Genomic DNA, 24,127 nt, shown 5'->3' with positions numbered 1-24,127 from the left:
TTTTTCCAAGTAACAGAACACTTATCTGATGGATTTCTTGAACAAAGGAATGAGGTAACAATGCAGACAGGCAAACATAATTTACCAGTGTGCTATATAATTTTAGGCTTCCACCTGCAAATACCTATTTGTGAGTCAATTTTTTTTTTAATCTCAAGAATTTCTCTAGAATATTATTTAGGCCAAATAGTCAATTGATAACTGTCCAGCAAAAAGCATTAAAAAATCATAGAATATTAACTAGATATAAATGTCAAGCAGAAATAATGTTACCATATACATTCCTATAAATGAGCTTCTGCTAGATTTCACAGGTTCAAAGCACTCGCATGTGTTGTCAAATAGAAGGTTTAAAACATGAGGAATAAAATGCATCAGAAATACCTGATTAGGGTTCTTGTAACTCAGAAGGAGGTTTGCGGCCTTGATGTCTCCATGCACATATTCATGCTCATGGATGTATTCCAGAATATCGAGCTAACAAAACAAGAGTCATGTAAATGCAGTACCCAGGTCCGCCCAGCAGAGGACCTGGACTCAGCACAAAAGTGGGACTGAACTGAGACTTGCACAGGGAAGACAGACTGTGAAAACATAATGTATTTCTTAAACTTACTATTCTCAGGCCTAATTGTAGTACAGTTTTACGGGAAAATTGCTTTGGATTCTCTTCATACATCTTCTGAAGATCTCTGCCAAATCGGTCTATTATCATAAATCGATAACTAAATTCAAGGGCAGAAAAAAAAAAAAAGACCAAACAGCAAAGTTACTGAATAGCACTTAGCAAAGTATTTTATCTGTGTGTTAACTGTACAAATTACTGATTCTCTCAAAAGTAATTGTGGGAAATACTTGACTATTTTTTTAATGCTGAACATCAATTCTTACCTTTTTTTACATCAGCTAGTCAAAAGCTTGTCCATCAAGAGAACTGCTCTTTATTCTAGTTATGCAACACAGTAACAAGTACTCACAGAAGAAAACATCCTATTGTAACTCACTATAGGCAAAACCAAGCATCAATTACTTACAAAAATACATTCCTTACTTTATAAATTACTTAAGTGATTCAACATGGTTACTTAAAATGTTCGTTTACTGAAATCTATTGCAAACTTTTTAACCTACTATTAACCATAAAGACCTGCAGCTGCCAATGGTGTTCTGACATTCACTGCCATAGCCAAACTGGTGTAAGAACTGTAACAATTCATAGTGGCTATATTAAAGAAATTCATGCATTAAACACTGAATGCAAAGGCACATTTATTTGCGGGATAAAAACAAAAAATTGCTGTATTCACTTTTGCCTCTCAAAATTAATGTTGGTTTTACATTAATTAGTTTTACAGTTGAGGACATACTGAAACACTGATATTTCTGATATACTAAGGCATACATACTGACTGCCCTATGCAGTGATCCATACAGAGAAGCCTGACCTACTCTAAACTGCCAGAGAAGTACTAAAACTCCTTTGCAGCACAGATGTTTAGAGAAAACCCACTAGGAAACAAGTGCTATTACATAAACAGGCATTAACATTAAAAACCAAGTAACAAAAACCCTTCATGACAGGGAACAATACTAAAAACTATCCCTAGAGTTAAAATAAATTTAACATGAAACTAGCAATTATTCTAGCTCACAGATTAAGAAAAAAAAAAAAAACCAAAACCAAACCTATCCCTAGAGAAAATAAAATAGATTTGAGGGAGCACTAAGTCCTTAATATTTGTGAGTGAAAATACTTTAAGTGCACACAAGAAAAACTTTAAAGGTAGTCATATTATTCAAGGACTTGCACATTAGAAGTTGACTTTGTTTTAATTAAAATATAAAAAGCTTCTAGACCACATATACATATAAAGCTTCACTGTAGTACAACAACGCTTGCGACAAATGAAAACTAAATTAGAAAGAATATAATAGACATAAATAGGAGTAAAAAACAGAATACAGATAAAATGTATCTATTCATATAATCCTTAAACGCACCCTGCCATGAACATGAAACTTTGTAGCAAAAGAGAACAGGAAGGTACATGGGAAATACACCTTACAAAGTAAATTAGGTTAAAAGGGATAGTGGTTGTGAATGAAATAAATTCCAATATATGCCAACAAAAGATATATTCACCTGTTTCCATTTTTTGCATGCAAGCCAGAACCCCAATATCTTGGTACACCTAAATATTTCAGTTTATGGGACTTAGTCCACTTCCGAACTGAAAACACAAATAAAGTAAAAAGTTCATGAATTTGCATCAGTAGACCTACATAAAAAGGGAGTAGTCACATTGCTTACAGTTTCTGCATACCTGTGAGCTGCTTCTTTCATGGAAACATGTACGCAAAGTATACTGGAAAGCTAACAACATATTTATTCATTGTAGGGACAGAGATGTAACTCAAGTTTCTATTTCCATCAACAGAACTATATAGAACTTCTTAGCAAAAATCTCTAATTTACTTTATGTCTGAATTAGATGTCAATAATTTAAAAATAATTTTGAAAATTACCTAAAGAGATTCCCTTAAAGTTTGACCTTACTCCTATGGGTTCTATTTTCCTAAATGCTTGTAGTTCATTAAAAACATTTTAATAGACTGCTTACTTTCATCTGGCTTAGCAGCTCGCATGTAGAACCTTAACTCAGTAAAAAGAGGTCCATTCTCGCTGGGTTCCTTTAAGACAATTTAAAATTGGTTAAAAACTGCTGTGTTAGTGTCTAATAATTATTAAAAGCTTACAAAATATAACATTCACTCTATAAAAACATATTCTTCCTCAAATGCTCTACTCAGTGCTGATAAACTCAACTGAATCTCCTTTTTATAAAAGAAGTTTAGCTCTAAAAAGTTATTTTTATTATAAATTGCTTAACAGTAAGGGTATCAAAGAATACTGTCTCATAACGAAAGACTAAAGAATAACAAATTGACTGAAATGTATAGAAATATTACCAATAATTGGCAAAGTTTACCAGAGAACATTAAACAACACTCATTATCTCAGATTTTCCAGATTAAAGCTGGATTGCATCAATTGCAGTAGCCATCAGTGATCTTAAAATAACACCTGTAATGACTTGATGAAAAAAATCTTAACAAAAGTTAAATTCTTGCTGAACATAAGGTGTTTTGTTCCTTTCACATGTTAGATGACAGAGATAAAAATTACAGAGGATTTCAAAATTTGTCTTAAACTAAATTATAAGAACTATACCTATTTTGTCTTCAGAGCCTATCTTGCATTTAACAGAACATAAGGTATTTCAGTTCCATTTTCAAGGGACAAATCTATGGGAACCATGTAACAAGTAAAGTTCAAGGGAGAAATTTGTATGAGAACACCAAAGTGCAAAAATAGCAAATGGGCAAGTACTTTGACACTACATTTCCAGAACTTGGTACAGAAAAAAACAGTGATTTCAACTCTTGTAATTTTTGAGTAATTGATTTTGAGATGAGCTTAAGCAATATATTTTAGTCTAGTTACTCACATATGTTCACATTCATTCTATCTCAGTGAAAATACCTGTTTTGGAACATCCTACACTTAAGAAATAACAACACATAAGCAGTTACTGGCAAAGAAACCCAGAAATAATACAATCACACAATATTAAGAGAAGTTCTAAGATACACGTCAATTTTAAACAGTTTTAATTTTAACTTCTAACTTTTAAATGCAGATGCAATGATCCAGAAAATTGCTAAGGGGCAGACTATACCACTCAGCTAATAGAGGTTTACTGCTGTCTGACATTAAGGTAGCAATGTAAAGAGATCAAACACGCCAATGACTATGGGCTGCAGCACACACTGATGTCTGGGAGCAGGGCAGAGTCAGGCAGACAGGTCAGAATGAGAGCAGAGATCAGCCTGGGCACCACTCCCAGGCCTGGACCCTCGATTACAAACCTACCACCCATCTCCACCTCACTGTCTCCAGCAGCACTACCTTGATAAACAATGGAGCCGAGACAACAGTTTTCTGGCCCCCTCTTTGTGGAACCAACAGTCAGACTTCAGCCAGAAACAAGAAAAAATAACAAAACCAAAACCAGCTTGACTAACTGATCAACACACATACAGATTTTTATTTATACACAATGGACAACAAAATAGCAATACAGAGATTACATAAGTAGACCAGAAGCGATAAATAGCTAAATTCCTACACTGCAGTTATCTCAAGCAGATGTTATTTGACCCATTCACTTGTTTCTGTGTAGCATAATCCATTAATACTCTATTTTAATTAGAATACAAATTATCTTATATATAATTTTTATTCAGATTACACAGGCATGAATGTTATTTTGTCACTAAAATAGAGTGAAAAACTGTAGGTGTTAAAAATTTTTACAATATTTATCTATAAATAAATTATGCCACAAAAAATTATGTCGCAGTGCTGAAAAAGAGATATATCTTTCTCTAGTCAGAGCAAATGCTGAAAATCTGCTACCTTTTCATACTTGAGGGAATGGATAAATGATTTAACCACAAAATAGTTCTTCAGGTTGACTGCGAAGGTGTTTTCCCACAATACCATTAATTCTACATACAGACAAATAAATGCATAAGCTATGCTAAAAAAGCTCACACAATTATGTCCATTATTTGCTACACTAGTTCCCAAACTTCTACAGCTTTATGCCCAGGATCATTCTAAACATATGACTTACACAACTGAAATTAATGCCTTATTCAAAGAGATATTGTAATGAAAGCAATTATGGAGTACATGTCGACACCCAACAAATTTCAAGTAGTACTTTAAGAATTCTGATCTTTTTCAGTCAGAAATTTAATGAAGTGTAATTAAACTCTGCATCCACTCCTGAACAATGACATCTGAAAGGTCCACATGTTAAAAAGCATTTCTTTTTTTAATAAAAGCTGTGATTCATTTCATACTGTTGAGACATCAATACTATGAGGATATGTCAAAGACTAAGCCAATTTCCATCCTGCTTTAATAGCTTAATTTGAAGAACATTACTATAGAAGCACATATTTTGTTAAACACTAATAATTGTTCAAAGCTGTTAACCACTTTGCTTAGCTGATGGATCAACTAGCAACCACCCAGGCATCAGAAAATGGGCTCTTATCTGTAGTTGTGTTATACTAGACTGTAGAGACATAATATGTTATGGGTCATTTGTGAGGCTAGCACAAAGACTGGGCCTACTCTTTATTGCCATAAAGACAAAATTATAAAAGATAAATTAGAAGTGAGTAGCCATCTGGGATATTAGCAACAGAAGTATTTACAAAATGCTGTGGCAAAGTGAATCTAGCATAAAGGCAACCCAAAAGTTGGGGCAACTCCTATATTCAGAGCCTAAAGTGGAGAAGAGAAGCAGATGGACAGGTTTCAAACTCAGGGAAAGAAGGGAATAGCAATTACTCACAGCATAAATTAATGCATATCTGATGATTTTCCAAGCAAGTGAAACCAGATTCTTCCATCAAGGTTAAATGGCACTCTGCTTCCTGATCAGTCCAAACTCAGCAGGAGCCAGCAATTAGAAGCCACTGCCTCTTACAGGCAAGCCACTGCTGATGGTCTCACTGTCTGTCATCTGCCTCTGAAACAGGCCACAGTTCCTGCATGATGGACACCCCCGCCCTCAACAGCACAGGCTGAACATACTGAAGCTGCCAGCTGCAGCCTGGGGTTCCTGGTCTGTGCAGAATTCCTGCCCACAACACCTAAGGCAGCAGCAGCAGGCTGATGTTCAAAGTGTGGCAGTCTGACGTTTGCGTGGTAAGCATGGTGCTTTCTTCAGCAAGGGACAACATTTCGGAAACAGGGTCATCACAAACTGCACCTTGGGGTGTCTGAACAGTATCAAAACCAGTACTCTAGAATTTCCCTTTAGTCAGCAGAGATAAATATCAAGATTAAAGGCACATATTAACTAAAATGTATTTTATTCTAATTTAACCTGATCTTTTAGTTTCAGGAACAAATGTTAAAAGTATTAACGTATTTAAAATGTGGCCAGCTACTGCAGCAAAGCATTTCAGTATCATCATATAGTTTAATAAATAAAATGTTAGAACAGTGCAGTTCTGAACTGTGCTGAAAAACTAATATTTTACACTGTGAAGTTGTCTTGTACAGGTTTCTGGTATTTGTTTTTGTCACAGGAACAGAAGCACCACCAAGATAATCAAGGGTCTGGATCTACTATGGCTATTCCCATATTCCCTGGTTTTTTTAATAAGACTTTACCAGGAATCATATATGATAGTAGGATCTATACCAAATACTCTGGAAAAATATAAGAAAAATACTTTTTACCTTAGGAAGAGAAATAGTTAAACCAAATGAAATAACTCTTTTTTTAAGACTAAAAACATAAGAAAATTTCAAGCTATAAAAAGAATCCGCTGATTTGCTACAGAGGGATAAAAATGAGCTATCAACAATTTTTTTTTTTCTCTAATCATAAGGTTAAAAAAATTATGTGTCAATGCTATTTTAATTCAATAGAAATTAGAACAGGTATGTGGTTTATGATAAAACATTTACAGGACTTTGTATCTGTGGAGACCTTGGGAATCAAGGTTTTGCTTTTTCTATTCCCAAGCCATCTGTCAGTTTACCAACATCCAGTGGTGAGCAACAGTTCACACAGACTCACTGTTGAATCACAGAAATTCTCCAAAAGCTAGACAGATTTCATTCCTTTGGTGATATCTGGGCTGTTTATAGGAAGCAAATGAAACAGAATATGATCCATTTAATGAATCTTTCTCAACTACACTGATGTTCCACTATGATGTTCCTCATACATAGGAGTCCCAATTCTCACCTGCATTCCTCTTTATCACCACACTTTTATTTTAAACAGCAATTGCATTATTTTCAGAAGATGTTTTAAATTACACATGCTATTCTAGAACAAATATTTTCAGGTTGTGAAGATTCAAATGCTCTCTTACCACTTTTGCAACATAAGGGGCATCACTGTCAACCGACTTTGAAGAATTAACATCAGCTGTTAAAAAAGAAGCTTTTATTAGTAGGAGGAGAGCAAACTGTCACAAAGCACACACTTATTTGCTATGCAGAATGGACAAACACATGACAAAGTAATTAAGTACTGATATGAACCTTACTTACAGACCAGTACCATAGCATTGGTAAAAGAACTACTCTATATGACAAGGCTACTGTATATGGGTATGGTCTTGCATTCTACCTTCTGCTTGAGGAGAATAGGCAGTTTACTAAATAAAGGAATTATTTTTTACTATCCAGTAACTTTTCCCTAGTCAATATTATTTCTTTTGTTTTCTGGGACTCTGATAAACATAACACATCTGTGGACATAAAGATGAAAAATAAATTCTCTCTACTGAGTTGCCATGTCACGTATCCAGAAGTGACTTTCTGTTGGTAATAAGCTGTTGATATTTGTGACAGAAGATACAGGTATGAAGGACATCGAGTTAGGCAAGCACAAAGTACAAGAACAGTCAGGGTCACAGCCTTGTGCAAATGATGGGGAAGCAGAGAGCACGCTTTGGCTTCCACAAAGCAGGCATTTGTAACATGAAGAACTACACAATTTGAATGAGTTGGAACTCCAGTAAATTTAGTAGCTCATTGAGCAAGGCTGAGTAAGTAATTGAAAGCTTCTCTGGCAAGAAGCCACACACTGGTCCCGTTTTTCTTCTTAACCCACTTATGCTGCAGTCTGTTCATTTTAAAAGCAGGACAGATTTTTTGTTGTTGTTTTCCAACTCGGTATGAATTCAGTGCAACTTTTTCACCAAGATGAGGAAGACCATATTATAGCAATCACATTAACTTTCATCTGTTCAAAAATGTTTGGAAAATGACTGGGGCAATCAAGTAGATAGTCTCAAGACCTCTCTTATCTGTGCATCTGTTCAAGAGATACTAAGTAGGGAACACTATTCACTTTAAGAAATTTCCCTTGTATTCAGTAACAGCATCACAAAACAAGAATTGTACTGACGGTTTAAATCATTAAGTCCAAAATTTTGATTTGTTTTGAACATTAGTTACATTAAAAAAAAGTATACGACCTGTCAGAAGTTCACAAGGCAATGAAAAAATCAAAGCAACCCCGAAGTCAAAACCAGCCCAAATACTGGCTGATCAGGACACTCATGCAAAAATCCAATATTTCAGCCAGACCAAAAATCAAATTTAAATAAATACTGAACTACCTTTTCCATGGCTAAAAAGTAATAAAGATTTTGGTTTAAAAAAAGAAGGAACTACCACTGGAAAATCATACAACTAGTGTTTAAAATCACTTTTTGTTTAGTCCTGTCATCTTCTTCCAATGCCATGATCCAAGCTAAGGTTCTAGCAAAGATCACATGAAGACACTTTGTATTTCTAATTTAGAGTCAAGGTTTCATTGTTTTGAATAAGGATAAACATCTCACTCTCCATTTTAAAGCATTATCAAAGATAACTACACTTACCAAGGTATAGGCGTCCAAAGCCTCCCTGCCCTATAAGGTCACCTAATTTCCATTCTTTTCTTGATATATCTGCTAGAACCTCCCCCGGAGCAAACACTTCAGCAAGTTTCCTTTTTGCAGGGACTCTTTTTCCAGCAGTCTTCTTATTATTTGGCATTTTCCCTGTAGAGAGAGAGAAGGGAAGGAAAAATTAAAAAAACCCCACAGGTTACATGCTGATCCTATTTTGTTTTATGTAGAAATCTGTTAGAAGCATGAAAAAGTATGGGTTGTTTAAGTTATAATGTGTTACTACAAAGATACCTTAAAAGAAATGCAGTAAGCAGTTTCATTGGCATGAATTCTAAGTGAAAAAAACCCACATTTTTCCAGGCATCACAAAAAAATTTGACAGCGAAAATCTTCACAAGAGAAACCTATTTGAAGACCTTTTGTAATACATGCTAAAAAAATATCAGAATCTAGCATATTCAATCAATCACAACCAATCACAGGTGGCAAAAACTTGGAAAAAAAGTAAACTAATGAAATAAATCTCAGTTTTCCTGGAGTTAAACTTGCATATTGAAAAATTCCAAGTCTTCAGTAATAATATAAGGAATTCCTCTTAGCTGTAAAAAATACACCAAAAAAAATTTTAAAAAGCTATCCAAACAGTTAATTATTTTTTTCTCCTATATAACTGCAAGCAACAAGAATCAAAGTCTGCAGCATCGAGTGGGTCATCAAAAAACTAGTACATAACTACCTATTTTGAGATCTTAAGAATAAAAGTATAACTGTTGCCTTCCCCCAACCTCAGGTGTCAGACAAGCAGTATTTCCAGAAATAACCTAACAGCCTACTGGAACATGCATCTTTCTGCAGAACAGAATCATAGAATCTTGGAACAGTTTGAATTGCAGGGAAACTTTTAAATGTCATCTAGTCCTTCTGCAGTGAGCAGGGACATCTTCAACCAGATCAAGTTGTTCAGAGCCCTATCCAATCCGAACTTGAATGTTTTCATGCATCCACCACTCCTCTGGGCAAGCTGTTCCACTGTTTCACCAGCCTCATTGTAAAAATTTCTCTCTCCTATCAAATCTAAAACTACCCTTTTTCAGTTGAAAACCATTACCCCTTGTCATGTCTCAACAGGCCCTGCTAAAAAGTTTGTTCCCATCTTCTTATAGGCCCCCTTCAAGTACTAAAAGGCTGCAACAAGGTCTTCCCAGAGCCTTCTCTTTCCCAGGCTTAATAATCCCAACTCTCTCAGCCTATCCTAATAGAAGTACTCAATCCCTCTAATCATCTTTGTGGGTGTCCTCTGGACTCGCTCCAATAGGTGCATGTCCTTCCTGTGCTGGGGACCCTAGACCTGGATGCAGCACTCCAGGTGGGGTCTCACCAAAACAGAGCAGAAGGGCAGAATTCCCTCCCTGGACCTGCAGGCCGTGCTGCTTTTGATACAGCACAGGATACAACTGGCTTTCTGAGCTACTTGACTGCTCATGTCCAGCTTTTCATCCACCATCACCCCAAAGTCCTTCTGAGCAGAAGGCCTTATTTTGAGCAAATAAATGTTGTGAGTTTTTAGCAGTTAGATTTTGCTGCAGTAAAAGAACTTACTGAATATGTAGCCATGACATGGCAAAGAGTGCGCTGGGTGTCTTTACATGAATTGTTTTATAAAGAAGTGATCTTTCCCTCTACCTTATGCAGATAAAAGTCATGTAGAGTCACAGTTATTTTCTAAAAGATACCATTCTGACTGGTGGGATTTTATGATTTTGCTGGAAGCAGAAAGGAATATTAATACACAACTGAGGAAGTTTCTGGATAGCAAAATACCTATTTCCTATTAGTCTAGCTCCTCAATACAGTAACCTTAATATCAGTTATTTAACATCAGTTCTCCTCTTTCAGTTCTAATGTCCCTTTAGGACTTATTTTAATTTCCCAAAAAGAAAACTGCATAACTATAACAGCTGTTCCAAAAGCACTCCCCCTCCTACAAGACTCTTCTGACTGGGTAGTATCTTCAGGAAATTTTCTTCCTCAAATAATGTCTGTTATCCAACTAACATCTGAAGAGGGCAGCCCATAAACATTTCTCTACTTATTAAATGCAAGAATAACTGCCAAGTTTCCTGAAAATGTTATTCCGTCCCCTAATACTCAAGTCTGCAACTGTGATTGACCAAAACCCTAAGGGTGAAGTGTGACAGAATAAAGCCCAACAGTGGATAAAATACTACGTGGAGATGGAAAATGGTGATATGCCCAAGGAGCTCTGGCAATAATGCACTTGAGCTCAACACAAAGGGGGCTGATGGGTGGTCTTTGTTTTAGGAAAACAGTTGAGTGGAGCTTAAAATTGTTAAGTGGATCAAATGGAGGTGTAAATGTCTCCCAGAGTTAGCCTGGCCAGTGTGGGGGAAGTAAATAGGAGGCTCGGTCCAATATAAGCATGCAAAAACTAAATAACTAGCAAAAGAACTTCGAAGAGAACAATGGGCTTGAGCTGGTTGCAATCCACATATTCCTTCCCTGGAATGTCCGGCTGGGGACATCGGAATCATGAGAGTGAACATATTATAGAGATCAGTATTGAGAATCACATCAGTATTATGACTGAACTGTGTATTGCCATTGTTGTAATTTGTCAAGTGTAACTTAAAATTGTATTGTTTTTAGTATATTCTGTATTAGTCTCCTAAATCGGAAATCCCGTATTGCACCAACTATCTTCAAATAAGTAAATTTGATATTAAATATTGCATCCTTCATACATGGAAGATCTAAAAGAATCTGGTCAGACAGTAGTGGACTCCGGCAGAAAGCAGTCTGCAGACACCAGTCATTCAATACAGAAACAAATTCAGAAAAGAAGGTGCATCATTCTATGCTGAAGTTCTGTTTTTTCAGAGTCCTTATTAATCTGGGAAGTATCTTTGTGTCATAGAACCACATCTGAATACCTACTCTGGTTAAAAGAGTAACTTCAACAAAACAAAATTAAATAACTCACATCACAGGAAGAGACTGGTATTTATCAATACCTACATTGCACAAGCTTCCTCATTATCACAAAATAAGATGTTTAAATTCTGCATTACCTTCCATATTTCCACTTCTGCACAGTAACATTCTTCCCCACAATCAAGACACATTTTACACTTAGATTTTAAGACTAACTTTACCCCACAGCTTTATCCACAATCTTCAAGAAACTCCTCTGTACATTCCTTCATCTTTTTTTTTATCTTCAAGCTGATACATACTTTACTGTCTTAGAGGAAGATCCTTTCTCCAGATTTTCTACAGAGAAAAATGAGACTTTCAAGCACAAAGTGCAATTCCAACCAGCTCAGATAAGACCATACCAATGAGAAAACCATGGTGTCAAAGTGCAAGAAGGAACAGAGTGGCAGAAATGCTACACGTTGATATCACTTATAAAAGCAGGCCAAAAAGATCACTGCAGACCTTTAACCAGCTTCTCAGGACACCCACATCAGGAAATGGATTAAAATAAAGGACTGGAATCATTAGAAATGGTAACGGAATAATAAACCAGAAGTCTGGAGCCCCAAGGCTGACTCAGACAAGGAGAAAAAGTGCAAAAATCAGTAGTGTTGCCTAATGACTCACATGTGGACAAGATCACACTCACTGTCATCTAAAGGATACCAAAACGTATCCAAAATGAGCATACTGTCCTCAAGCTAAGAGGCAATTTATTGCCAATATCTCGTCAATATAAGAGACATGAAGAGGGCTTGAAGGACTGCACCCCTTGACCTCTGAGTTACTACAAATAATTCTGTCTAGACTTGGACAGGTGCACTTAGGTGCTTGAATGCTGGACAGATTGCTGCCCACAAAAGAAGATTTCATGGCCTCTTTTACAATAAGGCTGGCAGGCCCCTGAAACAAACCTACTGATATGCTTCACATCTCTGACAGTCACAGTGAGATTCTTGATAGCAGCCTCACTTAAAGGGGAATTAAGTTTACTTAAAATAGCTCCTCAAGGGTATCAAAGGAAGAGCTGGTACTTCCCTCTTCCCTTATTTTGTTCAACATGGTCAATAATTGTATGCCCGAAGATATTTATTTTTTTTAAAAATTCATTAATGGCAACTTCCCTTTATCCATAAATGCAAAAATTCAAAATGGACATAAGTTTGAACGTCCCCAGCTGGGAACCCTGCCCTTAACAAATACACTAGATACACAGACATGGTTTCTTGGCTGTCTATATTCACACCCATCTGTTAGGATGGCACTGTGCCTACTTACAAGTTGGTCAAGCTATCAGTAGGCCATAGGTGCCAAACAGTGATCGCTTGCAATGGGCAGCATGCACAATACTGAGGACTCTTTTGCAAAAAAAGCTGTTATCCAAGGAAACATTTTAGCAATGGCTGCACATGCTTTCACATTTCTTTGGATAAATGCATTCATGTATCCTCTACTGCTTGAAACCAAAGACACCTGGAAACTGCAAAAATTTGCTATGTGAAAATACAGAGCTAGGAAAAAAAATATAAAAATCACAAAAAAAAGATAATGACATTTTAATGCAAATTCTATCATTCTATGTGCTTTTCAACTCACAATACAGCAAACATGGGGGGTTTGTCAGGAAACTTATGAACCAACAAACATTACACAGAGCTGCCTACCACAGATTGCACAACTGGAATAAAGTTATCTACTTCTCCCTAAAATCACCTTTAAAAATTCACCACCGCCACTCCTCCAAGAAAAGAAAAAAACATCTTAAACTTTTCCACATCTCAATTACTTCTTCCCATCAATAAACAGAAATATCTTCTATCCCACAGGTATTGTGAAGCTTGATTCATTAGTGCCTGCAATCATGGTAAAGTCCTTGGAAACAGTGCCATGGATGTCAAGTACTGTGCTATCATTCAAGTATCAGACCTGCCCCTACTTAGCTAAGGTGCCCGACAAGAACAATTTTCAAGGTATGTGATTGTAAACAGCAGCATTTTATGTGGCTACAATGTGCTCAAAACAAAGATTTTGCTACTAAGAAGTGTGAATAACAGAAGTCTATTTGTGTAAACTCTCTCCAAAAGCCTCTTACTACTACAAAGGTTCTTATTCTTCTCCCTAATAAAACATCTTGGAAGAAACAGAATACACTGTACTTGAGATAGCACTATTGATACAAAATTGTCTGCATATCAGTGGTGTTATCTTTACAAATGCTGTCTGCAATGGCTGCTACTTGAGAGATACTTGAACTCTTTGAATAAATATGAATAGCCACTTCTCAATTCTTGCTGGCATCCATTATCAATAAATCTCTGAAATGAATGTAAAACAAATTTATTTTGAAATAAGTGTTTCTGCTGTGTGTCAAGTCAGACTGGTTTCTTCCTCCTCCTCCTCTTTTATTCTCTGGAAATTGTTATTTTTACAGTTGTTTATCTTAGTAGAACCTATTTTCATTCTCAGCCCAGAGAAGGCATGCTGGGGACTTGTGCTCCTCTTCAAGAGTAGGTAGTCCCACAGCAAGGCCTTGAAATCTATCTGTCATTAACACTGTTCATCAGTTACAGCAAGAAATTTAAGTCTGCTTCGAAAAAAAAAAATAAATTAAGACAAGGAGAAAACAAAACCAAATGTTTGCTCAAGGAGTGGGAAAGAAAGAACACAACAGTTTAAGGCTTCTGAATACTGTAGAACTGTTTCACAGGAGGGACCACACAAAACAATAACTGAAGTGTCAGTGGCTTGTCACACCGAGTGAGGTAGACAGTGAAAAAAGACTTTCTTGCATAAATCAGGCATTCTCTGACTGGTCTATCACTGTGTTTCTCCTGTGAAAACCTCTATAATCTAATTTCCTTATGATTAAGACATCTGACAATTAATGGCACTTAGGGAAGAAGAGGCATTAGGGTTCTATGCCCAAGAAATAAAAAAAAATGTCTCTTTAGACAAAATGAATAAATGCAACTGGTGGACCACTATTACTGAGAAGCATTTCATCACAACAGCAGCACACTGGACCAAATAAACACCTTTTTTCCTTTCTTTTTCTAAACAAACCAAGATGGCTTAGAAATCTAGAATGAAGCTTGTTCAGAGGTAGGAAATAGTAATTTACAAGAGGAATCACTGTGATACTAATTTTAAATTGCCTTCTTCTGAACACTATTTAAGGTTGTTCTCAAAATCCTGAACATTACTCAGTTATTGCAATAAAAACCACTGAGCCTTGTAAGGTATCAACTCATCTGTCACTTCAAATCACCTCACCACCAAACCAACTGCAAATACCTAATACATGTGAGTGAGACACTTAAAGGCTTTTTGATCATTTGGCCCACTGTATAAAGATCAATAGCTCTGAAATTCATTAGGAATCTTACCTCACTTAGGGATTATCCTCAAGAATTAAGTGGACATCTTATTCCTACAGAGGAAGGCACATACCTTTTGACACAGTAGTAGTTACAGGAAGCTTCAAAACAGCTTTAGTATTTTTGTTAGAGATAAAAAGGGCCCATGGATTCCCTATGAATTAACAAAAGCTTTTATTTTTATTTTATTAGTTCTTGAGCACAAATCGAGAAACAAAGAGAACAACGGGGTTCACCCTGCCTGTGACTGCTTCAATCTTAAACAAGGAAGGCAAATGGCCAGAAAATAGGAACCGAAGAGAAACCACGACCACCAACAGACAGAAACCAGTTTAGCCCAATTCTTACACAACAGGCCTGTCCTGATCCTAAAATCGCAGATTTTTGTTATTTGTAGGCCTGCATTTAAAAAAATAAATAAACAATTTATGTTCAAAGCACAACTCAGGAACGCCTCCCAGCCAAGGTGATGCCTCACCGGGATGATTCTGAAGGTGACGAACCTTCAAGAATCACTGAGCACACCTCGTGCTCAGCCTTCCCCACCTCGCCTTAGGGCTAAAAAAACAAACAAACAGGAAGGAAAGCAACTTAGACCGGTGCGACCGCAGGCAGGTTTAGAGCCCATAACCCGGGCAGGGAAAAGGGGGGCAGGAGACCCTAAGGGTGAAACCGAGGGAGCTCTGCCCCACCTGCCCCCCTTCTCTCCCTCCCTGCCGGCCCACGGAGATCCTCCGGCGCCACGGGCTGGGGAGGGAAAGGAAGGCGCCTTCCCTACCCCAGGAGGCAGACGAGGAGGAGGAACAGGGCGCGGCCCCGGCGGCACCACCGGCCTCCTCAGCCAGGGACGCGGGAAGACCCGCCAGCAGGGCGGGGGACGCTCGGCAAGGCAAAGGGGAAGCGAAATAGCGCCCTAAAACTCGCCTCTTAAAAAAAAAAAAAAAAAAAAACAACCTACACCGCAGAAGCAGCCGCCGGTCCCAAGTATCTCCCGCGCGCCGAGCCCGGGGCCGCTCCCGCTCAGAAATTCCCGCATTGCCCGCGGTCCCGCCGGCCCGCCCGGCCCACCGCCACCTCCCAGCATCGACCGCCACCATTGGTCCGCCCCGGGCGGCCGCCAGCCCTCGCCCCGCCCTGGACGCGATACCTGCTGGGAATGTAGTCCGAAACGGCCCCTTCCATGGCCGCCGGAAGAGATCATGGACTACACTTCCCAGCAGGAACAGCGCCCGCGATGGGCCAAGGGCTGAGGTCTTTTAGAATCGGAATTGTTTGGGTTGGAAAAGTCTAACCGTCGACCCAGAACCGCTACAATGTTCATCACTGAACCATGTCCCCAACTGCCACATCCACACATTCGCTGAACACTCCCAGGGATGATGACTCGGTCACTGCCCTGCCCAGCTTGTTCCAGTGCCTCACAACCGTCTCAGTGGAAATTTTTTGAAAGTTATAAGGAAACACGGTGTTTTAATTCACAATGATTTTAAGAAGGACTTTGATACCACAGAATCACAGAATCAATTGGCTTGGAAAAGATCTCAGATCATCAAGTCTAAGCTATGACTGAACACCACATCAACTAGAACTTAGCACTGAGTGTCATGTCCAGTCTTTCCTTAAACACCTTCAGCAACAATGACTCCACCACCTTGGAGTGATGACTCCACTCCAAGGTGGTGGAGTCACTTACTGTGTGGCAATAACCCCTGTTCAGGAGACAGGTCAAAACACAGGCCACTGGGTTTCCAAGGACCAAGGTCATGAAGTGATTCTTCATCCCGTGTGACTGATGCCCTGGCCAAACCCAACCCCTCCAGCCACCCCAGTCCCAGTCAAATCATAGAATTTTGCTTCTCGGAGCAGGTCTGACCTATTTGTCACCTGGTATCACTACACAGAATCATAGAATCACTGAGGTTGGAAAAGACCTTTAAAGTCATCTAGTTCCAACATTAAATGCTGCCAAGTTCACCACTAAACCATGTCCCTAAGTGCCACATCTACACCTCCTTCTTTTATTGTCAGGTACAAATGTCTTCACACCCATACTTGCTTCTGCCAAGCTGTGAAGTGGGAGACAGGCATAGAAGATTAAAGGCATGCAAGAACAGGGAATTTAGGGGATGAGGCAGAAAAATGAAAGGACAGTGGTTTTGTTTTGTTAATTTGCTGGGTGTTTTAAATCTTTAAAATGGTATCATGTTTCATAGCCACCATCTTCACATGCTGCAATTTTAGAAGTACTAAATAGCTTAAAACAAAGAACTATAATTCCATAGTATGTTCATCATGACAGTACTTATATAGATTTCCTTAAAAAACCTCATCTAAATTAAGAATAATAGAAATGTATTTAGAAATACCAGGTAGTCCTGCAGATGTTCAAGAATTGAACTGTTCTGAATGTTCTAGGGTATTATTGCTCATAGGAAAGACCAAAAATGTGTTTGAAAGAAGTGAACACTCACATGTGGTAGCGTTTCAGTTGAAGCACCATTCTCTTTAGTATTGAATTACTGGGATCATGAAACCATTCTAAGATTCATATAGAGAAAATAAAATGAGAAATTTACTAAATATTACATTTCTATACATAAATCACATTTAAATTTAATAGAATGTAGGCTTCAAGTTCCAAAGCAAAATTTGTAGAACATCAGTGAAAAGCTGAGCTTCAGGATGTCATTCTGCAAACAGTCTTAACGATGAGGCCATGGAGATCTAAGTAAATTCTGCTATTCTATATAAAAGTTTGGTCAAAAAAAGAATATCTTTCTTGCAGGAAGAATAAAACATGGCCCTTGTTCTGCCTCTGATTTTTCTTTGCTGAGCCAGAATAATCAATTCAGATTTAAGCAAAAGGAACAGTTTCAATTTGTCAGTCCTACTTCTTGCTAAAAAAATCATAAAATTCTGCCAATAAACTATCAGGGCAGAGACTTTTTTGTGTTACATTTCCATACACTAAAGAGATGGCGCTTTTTTAGCCAATCTGTATGCATTTGTGTTGATACAGCTACAGCTGGAAATTCTTCAAGTATTAACCAAACTTGGAGTGGCCACAACTTTTCTCACATGTTCCCTATATACTGTCAGTGGTTTGTCTAGATCATAGAAAAGCAAGTATTGACCAAACAATCATAGAATCATAGAATCTTTTAGGTTGGAAAAGACCTTTAAGATCATTGAGTTCATCTGTCAGCCTAACACTGTTAACCTAACACTGCCAGGTCCACTGCTAAACCATGTCCCTAAGTGCCACATCTACAGATCTTTAAATACCTTCAGAGACAGTGACTCCATGCTTCACTGGGCAGCCTGTTCCTATGCTTGACAACCCTTTCACTGAAAAAAATTTCCTAATATTCAATCTAAACCTCCCCTGGCACAACTTAAGGCTGCTTCACCTTGCCCTATTGCTTGTTACTTGGGAGAAGAGACCCCTCCACCTGTCTACAGCTTCCTTTCAGGTAGTTGTAGAGAGCAATGAGGTCTCTCCTGAACCTCCTTTTATCCAGGACAAACAAGCCCAGCTCCCTCGGCAGCCTCTCATCACTGTGCTCCAGGCCCTTCACCAGCTCTGTTATCTTTCTCTGAACACACTCCAGCACCTCAATGTCTGTCTTACAGTGACAGACCCAAAATTGAACATGGGATTAGAGGTGCAGCCTCACCAGTGCTGAGTACAGGGGGATGATCAAAAGCATAGAATGGGTTTCTCGGTATCATTCCTCACTGTAATAGGTAGTAAGAATATTCCTGGAATATGCTGACTGCAACTCTCAAACATGCTTTAAGAATTATTTTAAATTTGATAATCATGTTTGGTTCTTTACCAAAGAGAGGCCTGTGTATCTTTTACTTAAAAGGAATGCATGAATGTGAGAGTTCCAGTGAAAAAATCAAATAAAAAAGTGCCAAATATCTGCAGGTAGTGGGACAGTGTTTTATACTTCGGTTAGGCTTATTTCTGCTTTACCATAGTGTTTTTCAGGCTGTGATGCATGGGCTAAAGTTCTGCAAGATATCAGAATGGCATATTGGAGCAGAAGATGTGCACATATTTTTCACATACAGATGCAAGTAAGCAAGGAACAATCAAGAAATGTAAAAGTAGTACATTTTGGTCTTGAAAATTAGAGCCATGAAACATCATAAGATTGTTGTTTATTTTTTTTATTAAAAAATATTAAATTACCTTTGGATTTCAAAAGTTATTAAATGATGCAGTAGTATTTTTACATTATGTTCTTCACATTTCCTCTATTCCAAAGATTATAGAATTAAATGTCTCAGAACTCCAGGATGTGTTTCCATTCTGCAGCCTTTTTTTTAATTTGCAAAATAAGAAAAGCACTTATAAATTTCACAAACACCTTGCCATACTACACATAAGGCTTTAAAGAAAGCAAAAAGTAAAAAATAAAGAATCAACAGACAATTCCAAAATGAATGGGGAGACTGTGCCACCACAGAGGCTTGATAAAAGAGTATATATGCACTACGCTCAGCTGTCCTAACTGAGGTTTGAGGACCACAGATGGGAGAAGAGATTAAGGTTGCTGTTCCCAAAAATCACCATGGCATTTGCTTCAAATTAAAGTCTTCATGAAGTGCTAGACCAAAACGGTTTTGCTAAAAATCTTGTGGTCAGAATTTATAAACAGTTTGAGAAGGAACAGTGGTATGATCACATTCCAAGAAGCAGTTCTTGACTCAGTAGCTTTGTGTTACCATCTGCCCACAGTGCACCTACTGTGTTGTACAAGGTATTTAGCTCCCCATCATATCTATATGTTATACTGCAGTGGGAATATGCTGACAGTAGGGAAAAAATTATTTTTTTCCTCCCATTCACATTTCACACTATTTTCCTCAGTAGAAAGAGGTATATAAATTAAATGTGGGGGTTTTTCTCTAATGTGTTTTTATTAAACTTTAGAAGAGTGATGACCGTTCTTTAGGAATAGCAGTATGGCACTCCAGAGTTGTCTTATTTATCCACTAATATACATTCCAAGAGAATTTAAAGGGATCTGCCCAGTAACCTCAGAGCTTGTGCATCATTTAGGAGAACAGTACAACATCCTATTGTGGCTGAGTGCTGTTAAAAGGTGGCTAGGAACAAAATTTCCAGATGTCTTTAGTGAGTTAGACTCATTTTTGTATTTTTTAGGTAGGAATTTAAATTTTTGCTTATTAATTCCTTGAAAATACAGCTATTATCTCAAATACTCAATCCATTTGATAAGGCAATTTATTTGCCCAGTACAGTTACTGCACATCTGTCTAAAAAATTACATATGAGATAAGGTTGTCACCTAAGTTTTCTTCACCAAGGGAAGGTACAATATTGTTTTATGATAGGATCAACTTCCTAAAGAACTTAATAAAGAATCACTCCAGCAAATAAATATTTACCCCTTATTAAAAATGAAGAATCAGAGACAGAGATGCTGAGTAAAATTTGTTTAGCTTGAAGTGACAAAGGAAATTTTTACAAACATCAAAGTAAGACCCGGATTTCTTGACTCCTAACTTTATATTATGCATTAAAAATTTACTAATTGTACAATTCAAAACATTTTAAATTCAAAATTAAAATGCTGAGGCAGGAAAGGCCTTTGTGAATCTTGCAGTTCTTTGAAAATATCATCTATCCTCTGTATTCATTCCCCAAATTAAGTAGTTATATCATTAAAGGGAGGAATGGAATATGGGGTAGAAGAGATCCAATCTCTACAGAGTACCTAAGAATTTAATTGGGAAAGGGGATGAAGCATTAGAAGAATTAATGAAAATGCTGTGGAAGAAAAGCTACAGAGTGAGATCCATTGAAAGTTTCACTTTTTTCTGGCAGTTTTGTGATGCTAACAGACATGTGATTTGAAGCTGTTAAAGGGAATAATTTTAAATAACTTGAGGCTTCTAAGGCTAGCATTTGTTTGAAGTGCATTAAATTAATCCAAATTAAAGGACTTTCATGAGTTTCTAAAGCATTTGTATGTTTTCTTTGGTCAGGGTCCAAACTCATATGCATGGACAGTTTTTTTCTACTTAAATGACTGAATTGTCTTGACTGTGAAGTGTCTTCACCCATCCTAGTTAGAGCTATATTTATAGGTAGGCATGCATTTTATCTAGGGGGCCCTGTCTCTCCTACGCTGTAGATACAGTCACACGCGCACAAACAACAGCACACGGAATCTGACTCGAACGATGCAAAGAACTTCTGTTTATCATCAAACATTTCATATATCCCATTACATGTGAAAGAATTATTATCTGTCCTGTTGCAGTGCAATGCTTTTCCCTATAATGGAATTTTACTCTGCAAATTTATTTTGGTATTAAAAGGTTCCACTTTATAATGTCTATGGTTCAATCAGTGATCTAAAAGGCACTTAAATACTTTGAACAAGATACATAAAATGCTTTTACTGCAAAGCTTTGCTGTATCTACCAATTTTACCATTGATCTCTTTCCATGTAAGGCAGTTCTGGAAGTTGCCCATGCTGTATAAAATCACATGGTGGCTTTTGATCTCCAGCTGGTGATTAAAGCACATTATGGAGGTTTGAAATTTTCTTGTGGTCATTAGCATACCTCCAAACTCTACTCTGTTAAATATTAGTATTATCACTACACACTATTTAAATAAGAAACCAGAATTCTATAAACTTATTATTTGTTATCCTTTGTAGCTCAGAGGATATATATCTCTTGAATGAGGTGAGCTTATACATAGCTGTACACTTACTGATCAAATAGTGATCTCTTTAGGTGATTAGGCTATAGCAAAATGCAAGAAAGAATGAGGTTATATTTTTTTAAAACCCTCTTTTGATGCAAACAGGCAGAGCTCTGTGCCTTGTACTCCCTATCTACAGTCCCATATTTTCTGCTGCTTAAAGACATCACTATCACTTCCAAGGTCACCAAGCTGTCACAGGTTTTCTACAGTGGATTTCTGAACAATGCAATATTAACTCTTTTGCTTGAAAACAGAAAAAATAACATCTTTCTGCCCACTTTTTGAAAATGTATTTGTGTGATTGGAAAAATAAAGAATCACCATGTACTTGGTACTTTCTCTAGCAATCTCTTCCTTTCCTTTCATAGAAGATAAATGAGAATGTGCATTGGATCTGGCTGAGATGGAGTTCATTTCCCCATAGCAGCCCTCATAGTGTGGTCTCAACATTCCTCCCCTATCAAGGGGCTGGGTTGTGGGCAGGATCCTGGGAGGGGACACAACTAGGCCAGCTGACCCAAATTAACCAAAGGGATATTTCATACCATATGATTCAACTCAGATATAAAAGCTAAGGAAAGGAGTAGGAAATGGGGGTATTTGTTATTTGCAGTGATGTTTGCCTTCTGAAGCAGGCAAAGCCCTGCTTCTGGGAAGTGGATGAACATTGCTTGCTGCTGAGAAACAGAGAATAAAACTATTTTTTTTTCTCTTCACTTGTTCGTGCACAAACCTTCGCTTTTGCTTTAGTAAACTGCCTTATCCCAACCTATGAGTTGTTTTCCAGCTTATTTTCTCTCCCCTGTCCAGCTGGAAAGGGGAGTTATAGAGCAGCTTGGTTGGGAACTAGCATCCAGCCAAGGTCAACCCACCACAGAATGTCAGCTTTATATATTTATCTTTCACTTTATTATATTACATTGCATCTAATTTATCTATTTTTACCACCTATATCTTGCTAGGAAGCAAAGTTTACTGAATGTTACCCAGATACAGAGGAAAGCATAACATTTGTTGAAAGATATTACAGTCAGTAGGTACCAAATAAATTCCAAAGCTTTGTTAATTGCTCTACCCTATCCCCTTATTCCCAAAAATAGAACAAATATGGGTAACCAGGTTTCTGACAAGTCAGCGGTTACAGTCTTTTAAAAGGGAATAAAATCTGGGTCAAGGGAAGAGTATTGGTCTGGAATAGATGTTGCAGTCATAAGGGAGACATTAGAAAGGACAATAAAACTTGTGGAAGAGATGGGCAGGCAAAATATCAAGGTTAGAAGATACCGACAGACCAGTGTAGGAACACAGATTTGAGTCTATTATACTGTGTGGCAAAACACCTTGAATTATTTGAATCTAGGATATCATAGTTTCTCATGTCTGCATTTATCCGTCAGTTTCACGAGAGAGAGCACTAAAAATTTATCATTTAGGTAACATTTTTATTTCTAAACAATATTCTAAATATTTAAGATCTTTTTTAAGGTTCGACACAGCAGTTTTTGTCCAAGGAGCTTGTTGTTCAGAGAAGAGTAACCAAAAAGTTAGTGAAAATAAGCACACATTGCATCCATTTTTAATATCAAAAAATTTAATCCATCTTAATATGAATAGGTATTTGGTGGATTAATTGTCTCATACAAACTCTCTTTGAGGAAGTAGAAGGGGCAGAAATCATTGATTGTTTCCTTGGGAGGAGACATGATACAATGAAAATTACAAATAAACCAGTGCATTTCATTATAATCTATAGTTTTCTGTCTTCTGGCAAGCTTTATTATGTAGAAATAGCTGCCTGGAGAAGAAAAAATACCTACAGAACTGCTGCTCTGTACTTGAGCATAGCATGGTATCCTTCCTGTCATGCTGCTGTACTGCATAGTTTTGGTGTTCATGACCATGCTAATCTACATAAAATTTACATGACATGTAACAAAATATATGATTTGCATAAGAACTGGTTTTCTGCAAGTCTTAAATGGCACTAAGAAGCTCTATAAAGAAGCTACCACTAGGTGTCTCGTTGGTTTGTTTCAATGTACTCCAAACTAAGAGCAAGAAATGCTCAACAAAATTTAACAAAACTACAGTTAATTACCACTGACATTCCCTCCTTCGTTACACCAGCACACCCTGAATTTAATCACAAGCATTATTGTAATCAAGCTGTCAATCAGATTTTGAAATATTTCAATTTTTAACATAATTACAGCAGAATCCCTACAGCCCATCTAGAACATGGATATGGCAAGATTGATATTGTGTTACAAAATGTGATCTGACAAAAAAAAAATGGTGCTTCTATGCAAAAATTAAAGAAACACTGAACTGCTAATACATTTACTCTGCAAATGTGTTGCATCATGTAGATTGTCAAGAGTTAATATGACTACCTGCCCATTCACTGTTCTTGTGCTTTAACTGCTTAAATATTGTCTGTGTGATTTTTATTTTTGTTTAAAAATCAATAGCTTTAATTTTCTTAATTGG

General features: G+C 37.3%; 1 protein-coding gene across 3 annotated transcripts in view; it reads right to left on the bottom strand.

Moving 5' to 3' along the window:
* VRK1 (VRK serine/threonine kinase 1) overlaps nt 1–15,891 on the bottom strand; it is a 38,192-nt gene extending 22,301 nt beyond the window's left edge. For 2 of the 3 annotated variants that reach the window (XM_029964265.1, XM_029964267.1), the window contains exons 1-7: nt 15,838–15,891; nt 8,494–8,655; nt 6,973–7,028; nt 2,622–2,691; nt 2,144–2,231; nt 617–725; nt 385–477 (exon numbers count right to left, since the gene is read on the bottom strand). In XM_029964265.1, coding sequence (XP_029820125.1) covers nt 385–477; nt 617–725; nt 2,144–2,231; nt 2,622–2,691; nt 6,973–7,028; nt 8,494–8,650 — 573 coding nt within the window. In that variant the 5' untranslated portion in view covers nt 8,651–8,655; nt 15,838–15,891. Of the gene's footprint in view, nt 1–384; nt 478–616; nt 726–2,143; nt 2,232–2,621; nt 2,692–6,972; nt 7,029–8,493; nt 8,656–15,833 lie in introns of all 3 variants that reach the window. The other variant, XM_029964266.1, reaches the window with a different exon arrangement.
* Nucleotides 15,892–24,127: the final 8,236 nt, after the last annotated feature.

Source organism: Manacus vitellinus, unplaced genomic scaffold, assembly GCF_001715985.3.
Source record: "Manacus vitellinus isolate BGI_N305 unplaced genomic scaffold, ASM171598v3 scaffold_6_pilon, whole genome shotgun sequence".
Classification (NCBI taxonomy): domain Eukaryota; kingdom Metazoa; phylum Chordata; class Aves; order Passeriformes; family Pipridae; genus Manacus; species Manacus vitellinus.
The sequence above is the reverse complement of the archived record's forward strand: the minus strand, read 5'-3'. Positions and strand labels throughout refer to the sequence as shown.